A 17,131-nucleotide genomic window follows, 5' to 3' on the forward strand; every position below is an offset into this window, starting at 1 on the left:
GTCCCTGAAATACAGTGCCAAACGGATAGCCCCTGACCCTTCTGGGGTCTCCCGCCGGAAATGGGGATTTTTTTTCCAGGACCCCTAACTTCTTTTAGGGAATAAAAGGTAAAACTCACTTAGCAACATCCTGTTTTTGCTGTGCAGAGACTTTAAAAACGGCTGAACGGTTTCCTATGTGGTTGCTTCGCCTCACTCAGCTCATCGGTTCGGTTCTCTCCCTCGCCGGGCTAGCCAGCACGGTGCCCAATATACAGGGCATCCGAGCACTTTCGGAATCGGGAAATGCCAGGGGCACTGGAGACCCTCTGGCCGGCATGCTTTCCCTCAGTCATCTAACCCCTGCTCTGGGGGCCTTGAGGTTTTCACAGGAAGCGAAGAAAGAGAATATACACCAAAGAAAGATCCTGGAGACTGGGTACATTCCAAGTGTGAGATCAATTTCTTTTTATTGCCATCTTAACAAAAGTACTTGGGAAGGCAATCTTTGATTCCAGCATTGGAGGGCAGGGGAATGCCAGGCAAGTCAAGCCACTGGGCTGTCGGATGGGGGGGGGGGTGTTTGCTTTGGGGTAGCAGGAACCCCCAAAGAACCACAGAGTGGGGAGATGGAGCTGAGGACACCGGGACATTGCAGTTGTCCCCCATGCTCTCTACATGGGACAAAGCGTGGTCTGGGTTTAGAAGCAGCACTCCTGGAACAGCCACAGCAGGGCACTGGGTAGAGCTGTCCTCCCAGCCCCCACCACGGCTCTAGGGGGGGCAGACGTGGGAGACAGGAGGGCTGGGGGAGGACAGCTTCTGCTGGGGTCAGCCTCAGGCCAGGGAGCAAAGAGGACACAGAGCTGAGCTACACCTGGGTCAGAGCGAAGCTGGCCACTGCCACCCCCCCTCCCTCCCTGCCTCCAGGAACCTGGCTGCCTCTGCACACTCCAAAATGAAACATGAAGCTAGAGGTGTGTGTAGTTAATGCATATGCAGCCCAAGCAAGCGGAGGCAAGGCATGCTGGAACTTGGATGGGACAGGAGCCCTGCTGGGTTCTTCCAGAAGCCAGAGGAGGAGTCATCACCTCGTGGGTGCCGAGGCTGGGGTCCTGGCTCTCCCCAGCTCCCTGGCTGTCAGCCTTAGAGCCAGGGCAGGGTGGGGGACTCACCTCCTACACGCTGCTATTGCCTCCCATGGGCTGAGGCCAGGAGCCAACACCCCTCCCAACTCCAGATCTGGCCTCTGACAGGGGAGCTGGACAAATCCACAGACCCGGCTTCCGGTCCTGCCCCCCCTGCAACTAACTGTTGTGTCATCTGTCATCTATGAAATGCAGGTGATGGTGGTGACAGTAATACCCGGCTGGGCTGCCTCTCCGGCTGTCCTGAGAACCCAGAGATCACACATCTGCAAATGCAGGGAAAGCATAAGGTGCTCTAAGAACGCCAGGACAATCTTCTTCCTCCGACGCCATCCCATTCTTCTCCCCATTCCACGAGAGGCAAGCACAGCAGCTGAGCACACGTACCGCAAGGGCAAGCGGAAGGCCAAGGCAGGGGCACCACCCGCCGTGCTCGGAGCCCTGGGGAAGGGGAGGACGGGCCCCTCCTGGAAGGACTGAGCTCCCCCTGCCCATCCTCAAGCTTCACCCGCTTCGGAAGCAGCAGAACCAGGGCATGGGAGGCGGCTGTGGCAGCCCTGAGGTTGGCAAGCAGGCTTCCATTCAGATGCTCCCTGCTCTTGCTCCCCTCTTCCCCACAAGGCCCGCCGCCGTGGGTGCTGACCGAGAGGAGGCCGCCTCCAGGGCCAGCAAGCATCAAGCAGGCAGCTTTCCCGCATCTTCAGCACCTGCCAAAGATGAGGGAGTGGGACTCAATGCACACACTCTGTTAGAGCCCAGGGCTGCCGACCTGCACCTGGGGAGCAGATGGCGGTCTCCCCAGGATCCTACAAGGGTCATTGGTCCTGGACATGAGAGACTGGCTCCCATCTCGAGGCCAGGCACCCGTTCTCCACTTCTCTTCCTCCTGCCGTGGACTGGCTGCGTTAGAAATTGTGCTTTCTCTTCCGAGACCTGGTAGTCCGTTCAGGGGCTGGTGCCGGGGGAGCCTGCGGGGGCTCAGCCAGGGGCGCCTCGGCTTGAGGGATCGAGCCCACGGGGGCAACCCCACCTGGCCCCCGCTGAGATGTCTGAACCCCATCTCGGATCTCTGTCAGCGTCTGGCACATCTGGCCGACGCGGCTCGTCAGCTCGGCCATGGTCTGGCTGATGGCGTGCATGCTGTTGGCCATGTCCCGGTGCACGGTCACCAGCTCCTGGCAAAACTGCTGGAACGCTTCAGTCTGCTGGACGTGGGCATGGAGGAGCTGCCAGTCAAGGCCTGCGCCGGGCGGGCTGGGGTGTGGCCGAGGGGTCCTGCAGGCGGCCTGGGCCTGGGCCGACGACCGGGGTAGTGCCTCTGGCTTGGGGCCCACCATCTCAGACTGGTCTGAGGAGGAGGAGGAGCGGACCAAGGTAGGCCTGGCCAGGTGGGCCTCTTCCTCCGCTGACCGCTGAAGGGGCACCCGCAGAGGCTGCCTCGAGGGCCCGGGTGCCTCCTCGTCTTCGTCATCTTGAAGGACAAGAAACAAAAAAGGGCAAATGGTTACCAAGGAGAGAAAGGGTGCAGCCCTGGGCTCAGGCCTGCCCGCAGAGAAACACCTGCTCCCCACATCCCCGAGGCTCGCGGGCCAGGCGCCCCTGGGGAGGACGATGGGCGTCAGCACTGCCCGGGCCCCCTTCCTCCTGCAGGGACAGCACCACTCTTGTGGAGACCAGGCCCAGTGTTGGCAGGTCCACCCGGTCTCCCCCTTCATCTCACTGTGACTCAGTTTTTCTGCAAAGATGATGCCTGCACTGTCCACCTACCCGCCCCTTGCCCACCAAGCAGGGCTGTCCAGGGCGCTAAACAGGAGACTGGACAAGAAGGAGCTTGGCAAAGCCTAGAGTCGCACCTGCCCCAAGGAGCTCTGTGGTCCAGCCTCCCTGAGGCCGCCTCTGACTCGCGGGGGCCACCTTGTGGCCTTGCAGGAATCTGCAGCTTTACGCCACGGCAGGGCGGGGGGGGGGGGGGGGGCAGGGATGGTGCAGGAGTGACCAGACCCGGGGGGTGCAGGGCAGGAGAGCCGCCTCTGCAGCCAGCCCTGATGGCCCCCCGACGCCCAGGTGCCCCCCCACCCCCGGCAGACACATCGCTCTCACCCTCACACCGACTGCCAGTCCCAGGGAGGGGCCTAGCCCCTGTGCCCTTGGGCCTTGGCTCTCTTGTGAGCAAGGCTATGAGCTGATTCCCATGGCCGGAAAAAAATATATATACAGGTTCCCTGCCTGTACCAGAGGGGCTAAATTCAGAACCAACCTCCGCCCCACCCGCCCAGGAAGTGACAGAGGACAGACTCATCTTGCCCCCAGCCACAAGCATGCCTCCCCAGGGTCCCAGGGCCTCCCTTGGGCCCGCACGGGAAGAGCCCAGTCACTCATAACTGCACTTGGTGGGACAGCTGCCTCCCCCATCCCACCCCCTGGGGATCCCAGGACACCCATTCTGGCGTGGCAGGGCTGAAAGGAATAGGACGGGGGGAGGAGATGGTGCTCCTTCCCTTTCAGGGCCCCCTTCCACAGAGCCCCTGGCCTCGTGCTATAACAGCTGGTCAACTGGCTGGGAAAGGGGGGCTGGCCCAGCCTGCACTGGAGGGGTCCTGGGCCCCCTGCCCAGCCCAGGTCACATTTGGTAACCTCATTACCTTCTGTCTTAGGGAGATGGAGGAGAGAGCAGGGCAGGATTCAGGGAATGGACTTCCCTGTGTTCTAGGCCCTCTTCTTTTTCTCAGAGCTGGGTGGAATCACGATGAAACTTAGCAAAACACTGCTTCACAGGGAGCTGGCCGACCAGAGTTGGCACACATGGGCTTGAGCCCTGGTTCCGGATCTAGCTCAGGGCCACCTCTGCTTCTGGGGCTCAGCAGCCTTGTCTCCATAGCAAGGAAGTCAGACTGGATGGTCTCTACTCCTTTCTGAGTCCCCAAGAACTGACTCGGAATGGCCACCTGTCAGGAGCCCCGGCCAAACAGGAAATTAGCACAATCCCTATCCCAACGGCCAGGGCCAGGGGCCTCGGAAGGGAAGCAGGGTCTTTCTGAACCACCTTCCCCAGGCTGGTCAGTTGCTGACTTCCCTGGAGTCCTCCTGCCCTGCTCCATCTCTCAGAGGCCAGACTCCCGTTGGGACCGTGGGCTGAGTGTGAAAGGTGTGTGTGTGCAGGAGCAACCGAAGGGGGTGCAGCCCCAGCACAGAAGGGCCTTGACTGCTCCCTGCTTCAGGTGGGCCCCAGCTGGAACCACAGCCCCAACGATAGCCCGCTGGGCCAGGAGATTCCGCAGTCAGGCCCCCAGCATCCAAGTCCATCCTGGGACACAGGAAGCCCAGGAGAACGAGGCAGAAGAGAGGCAGAGGGGGACGTGGGGGCAGTCCGGACAGGGAGCAGACCTGGTGAGACAGGCAGAACTGAGAGAGGGCCCTAGCGGGGAAGAAAGGGGCAGCGGGCAGAGTGGGAGGGGAGGTGCTCGGCGCAGAAGCTCAGCAAAGAACACAGATGTAAAGATGTCAGGAAGAGAGAGAGAAAGAACCCATCCCCTCTTCTCCCCCTTCACCCCGCCCCCCGCCCCGGTGGCCTGGGCCCTGAAGACTTGGCTGGCTTCCTCCCTGGCCCCCCTCCCCCTCGCCTGCTACGCTGGGCTTCCCTGGCTCCTCTCTGTCCTGGAACGTGCCAAGCGCCTTCCTGATGCGGGGCCTCTGTACATGCAGTTCTCAGCCTGGAGGCTCCCCGCTCCCCTCCCCGCGCCCCATGCCGAGGCCTGGTTAACTCTTACTCACCCTGCGCCTCTCACTCCTGGGAGCCCTCCCCTGCCCCCGTGGAGAGCCAGTTGCTCGGCCCCTGGCCTTCAGAGGGCAGGGCCAAATGCGAAATTTGAATACAGGGCACCTGGTTCAAAAACTATTATGAACTTAACAGGGCAAGAGCGGAGCGTTAAGCCTGCACACTGCCCTCGTGCCTGCAGAGCCCAAGGGACGCTGCACAGGTGGCCTGGGTCATCCGCCCAGGAAGGCGGCCCGCTCTTAGGACTTCTGGTGTTCACCCCTTCTGGTGTTCATCCCTTCGCTATGACTGTCCTTGTATGATGACTTCAAGTTCGTGTATTCCTACGAGTCTAGGGAGGACCCCAGAGCAGGGCCAGTGGAGGTTTTATATACAACTCTGTCTTCCCAGATCCCAGCACAGCTCCTGGCACAGAGTTCAGGAAATATTCTAGAATGAATGAACGGAAAGGGGTGGGGAAGACAGAGCAGGAGAAGGAGGGAAGGGTGCCTGGGAAGACTGGACTCATCCAGAGAAGGACAGAAGAGAGAAGACGAGGGAAGGGGGGATGGCCTAGGAGGAGGCGGAGGGGCAGGGGCAGGGGGAGGAGGAGGAGGAGTTGGCCGGGGGCAGGCAGCCAGAGCCCAGGGAGGGGAGGCAGGTGGTACTCACAGCTGGTCGAGGGGCTGTCGGTGCCATCCAGTTCGGCCCTGGGGAAGCTGTGCCCGGAATGGGCTGTGAGCAGTGTTGACTCGATGGCCCTTTCATGGGCAGTGAGCACGATGGTGGGGGCCTGGCCCCCAGCCCCGGGGCCCGACAGGGACTTCTGCATTAAGGCCAGCTTGTCCTTGGTCCTCCGTTTCAGGTCATCCCATCTGTGCTTAATTTCCTTGACGGAGCGGGGGACCTGGCTGACGGAGGTGACTTTCCGAGCTATGCCTTCCCAAATCTTGTCCCTGTCGGCATGGGACAGCCGCATGGTCTCCCTCCCAAAGAGAACCGCTTCGTGGTGGGTCACCTCCGTGACCAGAATGTCCAGCTCCTCCTTGGAGAACTTGGGCTTCCTCCTGCGCTCGACCACGGGCGCCACATTCCTTGGGTTGAATATCCCACAAAGCACAATTGGGTAAATGACTGTCAGTGCGGGTGGTCCTCCTCCTTCCTAATTGCCGGCCCCCAGCTGGGGAGCCAGGAGGCACCTGGGCACCCTGGCCTGCTCACCACCACTACACCCTCCTCCTAGCCAGCGGCCCCTTCCACTACTCCTCGGAGGGCAGGAGGGCAGGAGAGGTGCGGCGGAGCGAGTGGGAGCGTGGCCCGAGTTAGATGCCTTCGGTGTCCGGCCCTGCCTGAGCCCCAGGCCCGCTGGGAGAGCCAGGGCAGGTCACTCAGCCTCTCCCGGCCCCTTTCCCCGGCTGGGTCTGAACAACTACACCGACCTCGGGGTTGTTACTAGGGAGGGGAAAGCAGAGTGATGAAAAAGCTTTAAAGCCCTAAATAGGAAAAAAGGGTCCTTATTGGGGTGAGGACCAGGCCATCGCCCGGACAGATGGCTCGCAGGAAGAATATTTAAACAGGGAGACTATTTACAGCGGGCTTCCTGGTGTGTGGCCTCGCTGGTGATGCCCGTAATTAGGGTGTGCTCACAGAAAACTCATTCTGTACCCTGTGGCTCTCTTCGGCTCCTTCCCTGGCTCCCAAGTGCCCCCCAGGTCCCCACCTCTGGGTGTGTGTAGGCTCCCCTCCAACTGGGCAGAGGAGCTCCTTTTGGGGTGGGCTGCTGTGGCCTTTTGGCGGCTCACGGGTAGAACGTGAGCGGTCCACGAGCACCCACGGACAGACAAGTTCTGCTTTGATGCAGGCCAGGAGTGACCTTGGCTTCCATATGCACAGAGTAGCCAGGGGCTGCCTGCCTAAGATCTTCGCAAGAACCACCCAAGAGAGGAACCCAAAGTACGGAGTGGAAACCCGGAGCCCGAGTCACTCCTCCGGGTGCTCTGCTCCCAAAACCGCGGCGAGAGGCTAGGAGCACAAAGATCCCGGCGCTCTCACCTCCCCAGAACACCACAGCTCAGGAGGAAGGAAGGCTGGGGCTGTATTACCAGGCCAACACAGTGACAGGGGCCTGGGCGCCACACTCAGGTAGACCTGAAACTAGACACTGAGTGTCCTGCACAAACCCGCCTCCCCCACTATACAATGAGGGTGGTCTTTCTAGAGCCACCTCCCAGGGCTGCCAGGAGGAATTCGTGGAGTTTTTTAATCTCACCACGATTGGCATTTGGGGCTAGAAACTTCTTTGTGAGAGGGAAGGGGCATCCTGGGCCATGTAGGGTATTTCTCAGCATCCTCGGCTTCTGCCCGGTAAAAACCGGTAGCATTCACCCGCAGACCTGTGACAACTCAACATGCCTCAAAGCCAAACAGTCCCTGGTTTCAGACCACCGATTTCATGAATGCAGAGCACCTGGCAGAGGGAGGCCATACAGTCAACACTCATTACGTTGATGCACATTCTCTTCCCCACCCACCACTTAATTGTTTGAAAAAACTAGCCAACTCCATTCAATCATGCACAAGACCCTAAGTTGTACAAGTGAAGGTTATGTGCACACCGGGGTGAGGTATTACAAAAGGAAGCTACACATGAAAGGGGAAGGCAGGTTGCCAGGATGCACTAACTTTCCCCTCCAACTACCACCAGTGGGACATCCCCATGGCAACAAGCCACACACCCAACCCCAACCTACTGGTTGAGCGCATAATGAGAGGGGGCCCCACCAGCTGGGATTACCCTGGCACCATCTTGCATCAGATCGGGTTTGGCAGATAGGATGGAATGGGATGGGGACAGACCCCATCCCAGCAAGGTAGTAGTAGCAGAACCCACCCCACATCAAAGCCCAGGAGGCCATGCTTTTGCCTGGGCCCTTGTGCAGGCCGACAAGCAGAAAGGACACTGGCCCAGGAGTCCAGAGATGGGTTCATGTCCTGGCTCTGTCCCTGATGGCACGATCTTGAGTAAGATCTTGCCCTGCTCTGAGCCTCAGTTTTAGCACCGTAGCATGAAGGTCAGTATACAGTAGGGGTTCTTAACACGAGCCATCAGAATCACTATGGAGAGCTTTAGAAATACCCATAGCATGAGCTCATCCTCAGCCCGACAGGTCAGAATCTCTGGGGTGTCAGGTGATTGCTCAGTTAGTACAGATGATGTCTTTCTTTGGGGTTGTGGTAAAGCCTTGTCCCCATGGTGCAAGATCAGAGATGGGTGGAAGGATGGAAGAATCATCTCTGCCGGTAAAGCTTCCAGAGCCTCCAAAGCAACGGTGCAGAAAGGCCCCGATGCCAGACTGTGCTGAGACACTCTCTCCTTTGCTCCCCTAGAGCCAGGTGGGAGCAACAGGGAACAGAAGCCCAGGCCTGGGGGTCTGGTCCCCACTTCTGTGTCTCTGGCCACAGTGCCTCAAATGTAATCCTGGCCCTCTGGAGGGCCCAGCTCAAAGGCCCCCTCCTCTGGCATCTGGGCCCTTCACAGCACATCGTGCCTTCATTCAAGAATCATAGCAGAAAAGTCAGCTTCCACGGTGGAAGGGGTGAGTCCTGGGAGGACCGGGAGGGTCAGTCCATCGAGGGAGCCCAGTTACACGGTCGGCTCTGCAAACGAGCAGGGAATTGCAGGTGCCGAGATGACCAGCACCCAGCGTTTGGGGAGAAGAAGGCAGTTAGGAGCATGTCCATGGCCTTCTCAGAGCCCCTTTTGCAGGGCACTGGCCGACAGGATGATGGGAAATGGGGCTGGAGGGAGGGAGTGCTATCCCTACACCACAAGGCAGGGGCCCACCCGTCCCTGGGCACCTCTGCTTCTGCTCCTCTTAAGTGGCAGTGAGAACAGCGGCTCCGACAAATAAGAGGACAAACCCTAGGGCCCTCTGAAGAGTGTAAACCGCAGCCCCTCTCGCCCCCACCCCCTCCACAGCTCTCAGGAGGGAGCACAGGTGGGCAGCAAGAGGAAGGAGAAAGCAGACCTCGTCACAGCCTCCCCACCTCAAACCAACTTCTCCTTGTTTGGCCTGGAAGGTGTCAGAGTTTAAATACAGCAAACCCCCTCTGAGGAAGTTCCTGACCGCCCTCCCTCCCAGCACAACCTCTCCTGTATCCCCCAGCAGCCATGGGTCACAGGACTGTACCAACGCCTGACAGAGGGCCCGATCCACAGTGTCCCTGGGCCCGGCCATCCAAGGCCTCCCTTCCCACCCAACCCAGATCCAAACCCCCGGCCATGGCTCCTGGGGCCCAGACAGGGGCTCCAAGTAGGCACTGGTGCAAGCCTGACCCCTCTGGGCAGGGCCCCGGCCCCCTGCGCAGGCCTGTAGCTCAGAACTCACAGGAGGGCTGCTGTGGGCCAGGTCCTCTGTTTCTGGCTCAGACCAGCCACCCCCGGGCAACCCTGGGCCAGTCTCCCGCTCCCTCTGGCTGGCCAGGAAGGATCCTTCTGGTGCAAACTTCTGTCCCAAATGCTGCACCACAGCAAAACCACTCTTGAAAGTACTCAAGCCTGGGCAGCAAGTACCATCAAAGACTGAGCGAGGGACTGTGCCAGAAGCCTCCTTTTCCACGGGGGCCATGTAAACAACTGCTGGCAGCTGCACTGGAAGGTGTCCTGCTCCCCTACAGCAGGAGCCTGTACTGTAAGAGGGGTCATAGTCCTTGGAGGGGAGAGACACCCCCAGAGCTGGGGACCCTGGGAACTCCAGACACAGGGATGCATGTGCAGACTTTACACGTCCCTCAGTAACCCACAAGCCTCCTCCTGAGCCCCCTCATGGAAGGCTGGGGAAGCAAGAGGATCCCCCGGAGCTATACACATCCTAAACCCTGCAAACAGCAGTCCTGGGGCCCCTAGAGGCCTCCACCACTGGAGACTCCATAGGCCCTAGCACGCTCCCTTGGCTTCCTTTCCAGAGTTTGGGCAAGGCTCCCGGGAAATCAGCAGAAAGCAAGACTCACCTCATCCAGTTGGCTTTAGTCTCATCTGACCCATCTATGGACTTGTAGCGGTTATTCTTGTCCACAATCTGGAAGACAGAGAGAGAGTCTAGAAGGGGCCACCCCAGGGAGGTTCTCGTGTCCCTGGGCTCCTCCCCAAGCCAGGGTGAGCGGTCTGGCACCTCTGCTACCTCACCTCCCTTCCTCTTGCCTTCCTGCTACCATGCCCCTAATGCTACAGGCCTGAAAACTGAGCTAGGGCCAGGAATCCCAACCCCTCTCCTGTCCTAATGGAAGACCCAGCAACATGGCTGATGAGCAGCATTGCTAGTAGCCCTGCAGAGACTGAAAAACAGGCCAGAAGTGGATGATCGAGCAGAGGTGAGAGGGTTCCTCTTCTCCCCAACCTTGAAATGGCCCAGGGCTGCAGGGCTGGCCTAGGCTCTTCTCATCTATAAAATGTCCTGATTTCCTCATCACTCTTGAATCAGAGTTCAGCTGGGTATGGAGTTCTTGGCAGACTGTTTAATTTTCTTTCAGCCCGTGGAAGATTGCCCAAAAGGTTGCCATAGGCCGTTCAGCAACCTACTGTTGTTCTTTTGCAGATAGGCTGGTGAGGGTAAGATTTAAGACTTTCCCTTCATTTTGAATTTTCTGCAGTTTCCCTCTGTGGTTCCAAAGTGGAGGACTGACTTCCTTAAAATTCTCATTACAAGCATATTACTTGGTGAAGACTAAGTAATATTCATATTACTTGAAGAAGACCAGCTCTTCTTCAATTCTGGAATATTCTGAAAAACTCTGATGTTTGTGAGTACAGCATCTCAGTCATTTTCTCCAGTCTCTTCATGTAGAATTTCTATTAAACATATTTGGAGACTATCCCCCAGGTCTATCCCCTACCTTTCTCTGTTTTCTCTCTCTCTTTCTGGGCAGTGCTCTGGGAATATTCCTCAGAACTCTCTTCCGATTCACTAACTCTCTCTTTGGCTGTGTCCAGTTGAAAATTTATCCACATATTAACATTCTTTCTTTCTTTTTCCTTCCTTTTTAAATGAGCACTTTTAATGCAATGAATACTTATTCCCAGAATCTTAATATCCATATTTTCTTCATTCGAACTCTCTGATTCCCAATGTCACCTTCCTTCTTTTCCCTTTCCTAGCCGCTTTATTGACCTATAATGGGAATATTATGTGCCATCCGATAAATTCTGACAACTGAATACACCTGTAGCCACAATCAAGAAAACAAACATATCCATCACCCCCAAGCTTCCTTGTGCCCCAGAATCGCTCCACACCTGTCTCTTTCCATACCTCCCATCCCCAGTCCACAGGCAACCAGTGAGCTGCTACTTGTCACTATAGAGTACTCTGCATTTTCTAGGATTTTATATAAATGAAATCAAATAGAAGTCATGCGCTCAGCACAATTATCCTGAGATCTGTCCACACTGATGTGAGTATCAGAGTTCACTCCTTTGTACAGTATTCCATGGTGTGCATGGGCCACAATTTGCTTTTTTATCTACTTATTGATGGATATTTGGGTCCTGTCTAGTTTCTAGCAATTACAAGTAAATCCGCTAAGAGAATCCAGTTACAAGTCTTTCTGTAGACACACATATCTCTTGTAAGCAAATACCTAGTAGTGGAATGGCTGGGTCACACCGTAGGATTATGTATAATTTTTAAGAAACTGCTAAACTGTTTTCCGAAGTGGTTGCAACATTTTACATTCCCCGAACAACAGCCTATGGACCCACCGGCTGGTCCATATCCTTGCCAATACTTGGTATGGACAGTCTTTTGCATTTAGCCATTTTGATAGTCATGAAGCAGTATCTCATGTGGCTTTAACTTTATTTCTCTGGTGACTAATGTCGAGCATCTTCTTGGGCAGTTACTTGTCAGTGGCCTATCTTCTCTGGTGAAGAGTTGATTTGAATCTTTGCTCATTTTTAAAATTGGTTGTCTTTTCCTTATTACTGAGTTTTGAGAGTTTTTAAAAAATATATTTTGGATCCAGCCCATCATCAGATGTATGATATACAAATGTTTTCTCCTCATCCAAGGCTTTTTTATTCATCCTCTTAATGATATCTTTCAAAGAGCAGAGATTTTAAATTCCACTGTTTTGTTCTTTTTTAATGCACGTTATCCTTCCTTTATTTCTTCAAGGATCCTAAGACTAAGACTGCTAATTATCCCTCATTATCTACTATGTCCTTCATCCATAGTAACAGAACCCCTAGATTATAACTGGGCACCTGGCTACCTGTAATAATAGAATACATTTTGGGGCACCAGCCTGGCTCAGTCAGGAGAACGTGTGACTCTTGATCTCAGGGTCATGGGTTCGAGCCCCACGATGGGTCGAGAGATTACTAAATAAACTTTAAAATAAAAAAAAAATCAGAATACATTTCCTGGCTTCTTTGCTAGCTAAGTTATGGCCAAATGGATGTAGGTGCAAGTGTCATGTGTCAATTTATTGAAAATTTCCTCAAAAGACAGCCAATACAGCCTTTCCATCATGCTACTGCCTGGAATGCAGATGTAATGGCTGGAGTTCTAGCAACCAACTTAAAACATGAGGATTACCCAAGCACTGAGATAGTGATGAGCTGGGGTCAAACTTGGTTCCCTGAAGGCAGAGCCACCACATCAGTCCTAGAATGTATTCATAATAGAAAACTTAAGTCCTATTTAGCTTGAGCCACTGTTATTTAGAATCTCAGTTATTCACAGTTAAACCTATTCCTGATAGGAATCCTAAAGAGTTATTTTAAATTCATTTTCAGAATATAATTTTCATTTTGGGGGAATTCATTTGTCAGTGATATTCAGAGGCCATATTTTGAACATTGTCTTCATTTGTTTTGGAGTTTTGGTCTTGGGGGTCGAGGAAGGCTCTTTTTTTTTTCTCACTCTCACTGTAACATTGTGGGGGAAAAGGGTGGGGGGTAGAACAAAGCATGAACTTTCAATGCATCTGAACTAGAAGCTCCCCTGCCCCCTCCACACACCTTCTCTACCTATTCTCTTTCTCTGGATATTCACATCTCCAGACTCTCAACTTATTCATTACTCACAATTTTCACCTCAAGCCCCAGGTGTGAACATCTGACTTCCCACAAGACTTCCCTTCCCTGGGTGTCTCATGAGCACCTCAAACTCACCTCCCCCAAAGTACCCTCCCTCCAGGTCCCACCCCCAAGCCCGTTCCTCTCCTACTTTCCTCTTTGCAGGATCTGAAACCACCATCCACTCAGGTTTCAAAAAGAAATCCATCCCTACAACCAAAAACCAGTGTGAATGGTATACTTCACATGGGTGAACTGTATGGTACATGAATTATATCCTGAAAAGCCTGTTTAAAAACAAAACAAAAACAACAACAACAACAACAACAACAAAAAGAAAGTCATTCTTCATCCCATGCTCTCTCAACACCTCCCCATCCAATCTCTCAACAAGTCCTGCCATCAGATGTCAAAACTGCTCCTCTCGTTCGACTTCGTCCTCTGCTTCCATGCTGGTCTGAGCCGTTAGCTCTCTTCCAGACAACTACAGGAGACCCTAACTCCCCTCCCTGATGGTGCTTTTTTTTTTAAGATTTTATTTATTTATTCATGAGACACACACACACACGCACAGAGAGAGAGAGAGAGAGAGAGAGACACAGGCAAAGGGAGAAGCAGGCTCCATTCAGGGAGCCTGATGTGGGACCCCAGGATCGCACCCTGGGCTGAAGGTGGCGTTAAACCTTTGAGCCACCCGGGCTGCCCCCTGATGGCACTCTTGAGTCTCCACCAGTTTTCCTCAGAGCAGCCACTGTCATCTTTTTCCATGTAAAGCACCTCAGGTCACTCACCAAGGATCAGCAGCAGCACTTACAATAAAGTCTGCACTCGTGGTCACAGCCTTCAAAGGCCCACGCCTGCCTCCCTTCCCACCTTGAACCTCCTCTTCCCCTTCATGTGCTGCAGCCACAAGGACCTGACAGTGAGTCTTTACACTGGTAGGGTTCACAGCCTCCTACCCTTTTGCCCCACTCTTAAAAACTTAATAGTCCTGAAATTTTTCACGCATCCAGAAATGATGAATAATGTGACTGACAATCATGTACTCATTAGCTAGAACCAACAAAAATTACCTCCGGCCACGTGTCCCCCACCATGCTTGCTTCTAGAAAACACCTTGATATAGCTGAAGACCTTCTCTGCCTCCAACTTCACCCTTCTCCAAGGCTAACCACCGTCTTGAAGCTGGTAGGGAGCCTTCTCATTTTTACTACACAAAGAGTTTTCTAGAAACAATGTATGACAGTTTTGCATGTTTGCAAAATTCATAGATACAGCATCCCAGTGAACAGATCCTTTGTACGGTTTTCCCACTGATTTTTTCGTGACTGGTCCCTTCTTATCTTTTGGGTCTCAGTTTCTGTCACCTCCTCAGAAGAAGCTTTTCCTGACCTGAACCTAAGGTAGGCTCTCCCCGTGTCACTTCCTGACCTCCTACACATGGCCCTCCACAGCACTATCTCTATGACATCATCTGTCACTTCCTTTTAGAGACCTAACTGCACGGTGCAATTTTGATATTGATGGTATTTATTTGGCAGTTTGGCAATTGACCACTGGTTGAATGAGTGAATGATTGGATGAAGGGCCTTTTAAATAAAAAATGAATTAAGGAAAAGTTATATAATGTTAATATTTTAGTTGAAAGGTAATGAGAACTGTGCTGGAGCTGGCTTGTACTGGCTAACGAGAGCTGAATCTTCCAGAAATCCATGAACCAGTTGTTAAATACAGCTGTTACTAGAAATAAAATTATAGGGGCACCTGAGTGGTTTAGTCAGGTAAGTGTCTGCCTTCAGCTCAGGTCAAGATCCCGGGGTCCTGGGATTGAGACTCGCATCAGGCTCCCTGCTCAGCAGAGACTCTGCTTCTCTCTCTGTCCCTCCATACTGCTTGTGCTTACTCTCTCATTCTCTCTCAGTCTCTCTCAAATAAATAAATAAAATCTTTAAAAAAAGAAATTAAATTATATAAACTTACAATTCAAGAAATAATACTTTGAAGGTAATAAATACTCAAAGCTTACCACTTCCTTATTATTTTATATCATCTGTGTTCTTGAGGGAAATGGGCATTTAATGTATCTGTACAGTAGAAATGCCATAGTATAGTTGCTACTGCCTATCTCTCCCACCTCACGCTGGTACCTTGAAATCAGCCACGGTGGGAGCACTTACACCATGGAAATGGGCACACATCCCCCCACCACAGGCGTTACCACGTTACTAGCATGCGTTTGTGTGTGCACAGAAAGTCTGGAAAACACATTTTGAGCACTCAACTCCAGTTACCTCTAGAGGAAAGCAAAAGAAGAAAGGACAAGGCTTTTGCTTTGTCTGTCTATTAAGCTACACTGCCTTTGTGGTTTAAAATTCTCAGATAGACAAAAAGAGAAGACATGCGGCTCAGGCTCTGCACTCCCCCTCATCACCCATCCAAACCCCAACGGTCTCCCTGGATGGTGCCCCAGTCCTCAGGGACCTTCCCTTGGAATTTCATAGAACCCTGTATTTTATCATCATATTAACCCCCCTACACTATCATTTTCTGATTAGTCCTCTCTCTCCTGGGGAAAAAGAAAAGCATCTCTTAGGCCCCACAGCCAGTAACAGGAGCACCCTGTGGGTATTAAGGACCACAAAGCCGGAAGAATCCGCTTCACCATTGATAAGTGAGTGGTCTTGGGCAGGCAACTCCACTGGACTTGTCTCAGCTTTTGCATCAGTAAAATGGGATAAAAACCAACCTTGCCATAATGACTCATGTGGGAGGCACTCAATAAACAGTCATTACTAGCATTTCAATCATGACTGTAATCACAATCTTTGATCTCTTAATGAAGAGACCAATTGTTAGTTATTAATTCTGGGCAGTGGGAGGTCTTGGGGTGAACACTGGGTTGTTGTGATCTGCCTTTTTACAGCTTCACCTGGGCAGAGAAGCCCTGGGGGAAGCAGTGGGGGACAAGGGGACCAACCGCCTAGGGCCTCTGATGCTGGCTTCAGATCTGGAGGTTTACTGACAGATGCTTCTGGCCTTATTTTTCCCACCAATCAGGATTTTCTCCAACCAAGCATTCGATTATACATTCATTCACCAAATATCACTGAGGAAGTAGCTACAATGTCAGGCTCTGTGGATAAAATGATCTGGGGAGACAATGTCTTTGCTCTCACAAAACTCACAGTCCAGGGAGACACAGAAGAGAGGCCACTGCACTGTGGCACTGTGGCAGGTAAACCTGTATAAAGGGGAACTCCGAGCCAGAGCCTGCATCTGGGAGTCAGCTGAGGACCCTCCTAGGAAACATAGAATCTGAGCTGAGGTCTTGGAGAAAAGGAAGGGGAGGGTGTTCTAGCTGGAAGGAGCAGGAGCGGGCAGAATCACATAGGACTTGCAGACCATGTCATGTGTCACTGCAAAGCCCAGACCGCCCTGGGTAGAGAGCAGGCTGTAGGCCTCCAGCCCTGCGACTACAGTGGTCCAGGAATGGCCAGCCAGGGCCTGATGCTCCAGACGAAGCCCCTAGGAGGCTGGCCTCCCAGTGTCTCCCCTGCCTTGTCTTGCAAGGTCACCTCCTTGTGGCCCCTCCAAACCCAGCACTTCCCTAACACCTGCCTGGGCTCTGAACACTGTGATGTGAAAAGGACCTTGAGAGTCTGGGCCTGACCAGAGAAGGGCAACCAGCGTGGGAAGAGGGCCCCTGAATCTGGAAAAGGAGGCCAGAGAAAGTAGAGCCATCATCAGATGTGGGGAGGCCCACCCTGTGGGAGGAGCAGAGCCAGGAAAACTTACAGGGCACAGGCCTGACCTGGTACAAGCAGAACCATCCTATAGCAGGGTGAGTATTCTCGTGAGGTGGTAAGCTTCTTGTTACAGGGAGAATTTAAGCAGTACCTGGATGACCCTCCATCAGGGAGGCTGAAGGAAGGATTTCCCCACACAATGGAAATCTGTCCTCTATGACCTCTAAAATTCTGTCTAAAGCTCAGATCCTATGATTCTATGTGGACAGATCCTCAGAAAATAATATAAAACCTGACTTTAGGCCCCGGGGGCAAGCATGGCCCTTGTGGATGGGAGTGCTATTTCTGACTGTGGTAATGATTAACAAAGACATCGGGAATGAAACACTGGTGGCTCCCATTCAAAAAGCAATTTCAGGGGTGCCCA

At 53.5% G+C, this 17,131-nt stretch overlaps 1 protein-coding gene across 4 annotated transcripts in view; it reads right to left on the bottom strand.

The window, feature by feature from the left end:
* PRDM11 (PR/SET domain 11) overlaps window positions 1-17,131 on the bottom strand; it is a 94,225-nt gene that overhangs the window by 13,137 nt on the left and 63,957 nt on the right. For 3 of the 4 annotated variants that reach the window (XM_055314940.1, XM_055314941.1, XM_055314939.1), the window contains exon 5: window positions 9,892-9,959. In XM_055314940.1, coding sequence (XP_055170915.1) covers window positions 9,892-9,959 — 68 coding nt within the window. Of the gene's footprint in view, window positions 1-419; window positions 2,599-5,553; window positions 5,976-9,891; window positions 9,960-17,131 lie in introns of those variants that run through there. The other variant, XM_055314942.1, reaches the window with a different exon arrangement.

The sequence above is a fragment of the Nyctereutes procyonoides genome, unplaced genomic scaffold (assembly GCF_905146905.1).
Source record: "Nyctereutes procyonoides isolate TBG_1078 unplaced genomic scaffold, NYPRO_anot_genome, whole genome shotgun sequence".
Lineage (NCBI taxonomy): Eukaryota > Metazoa > Chordata > Mammalia > Carnivora > Canidae > Nyctereutes > Nyctereutes procyonoides.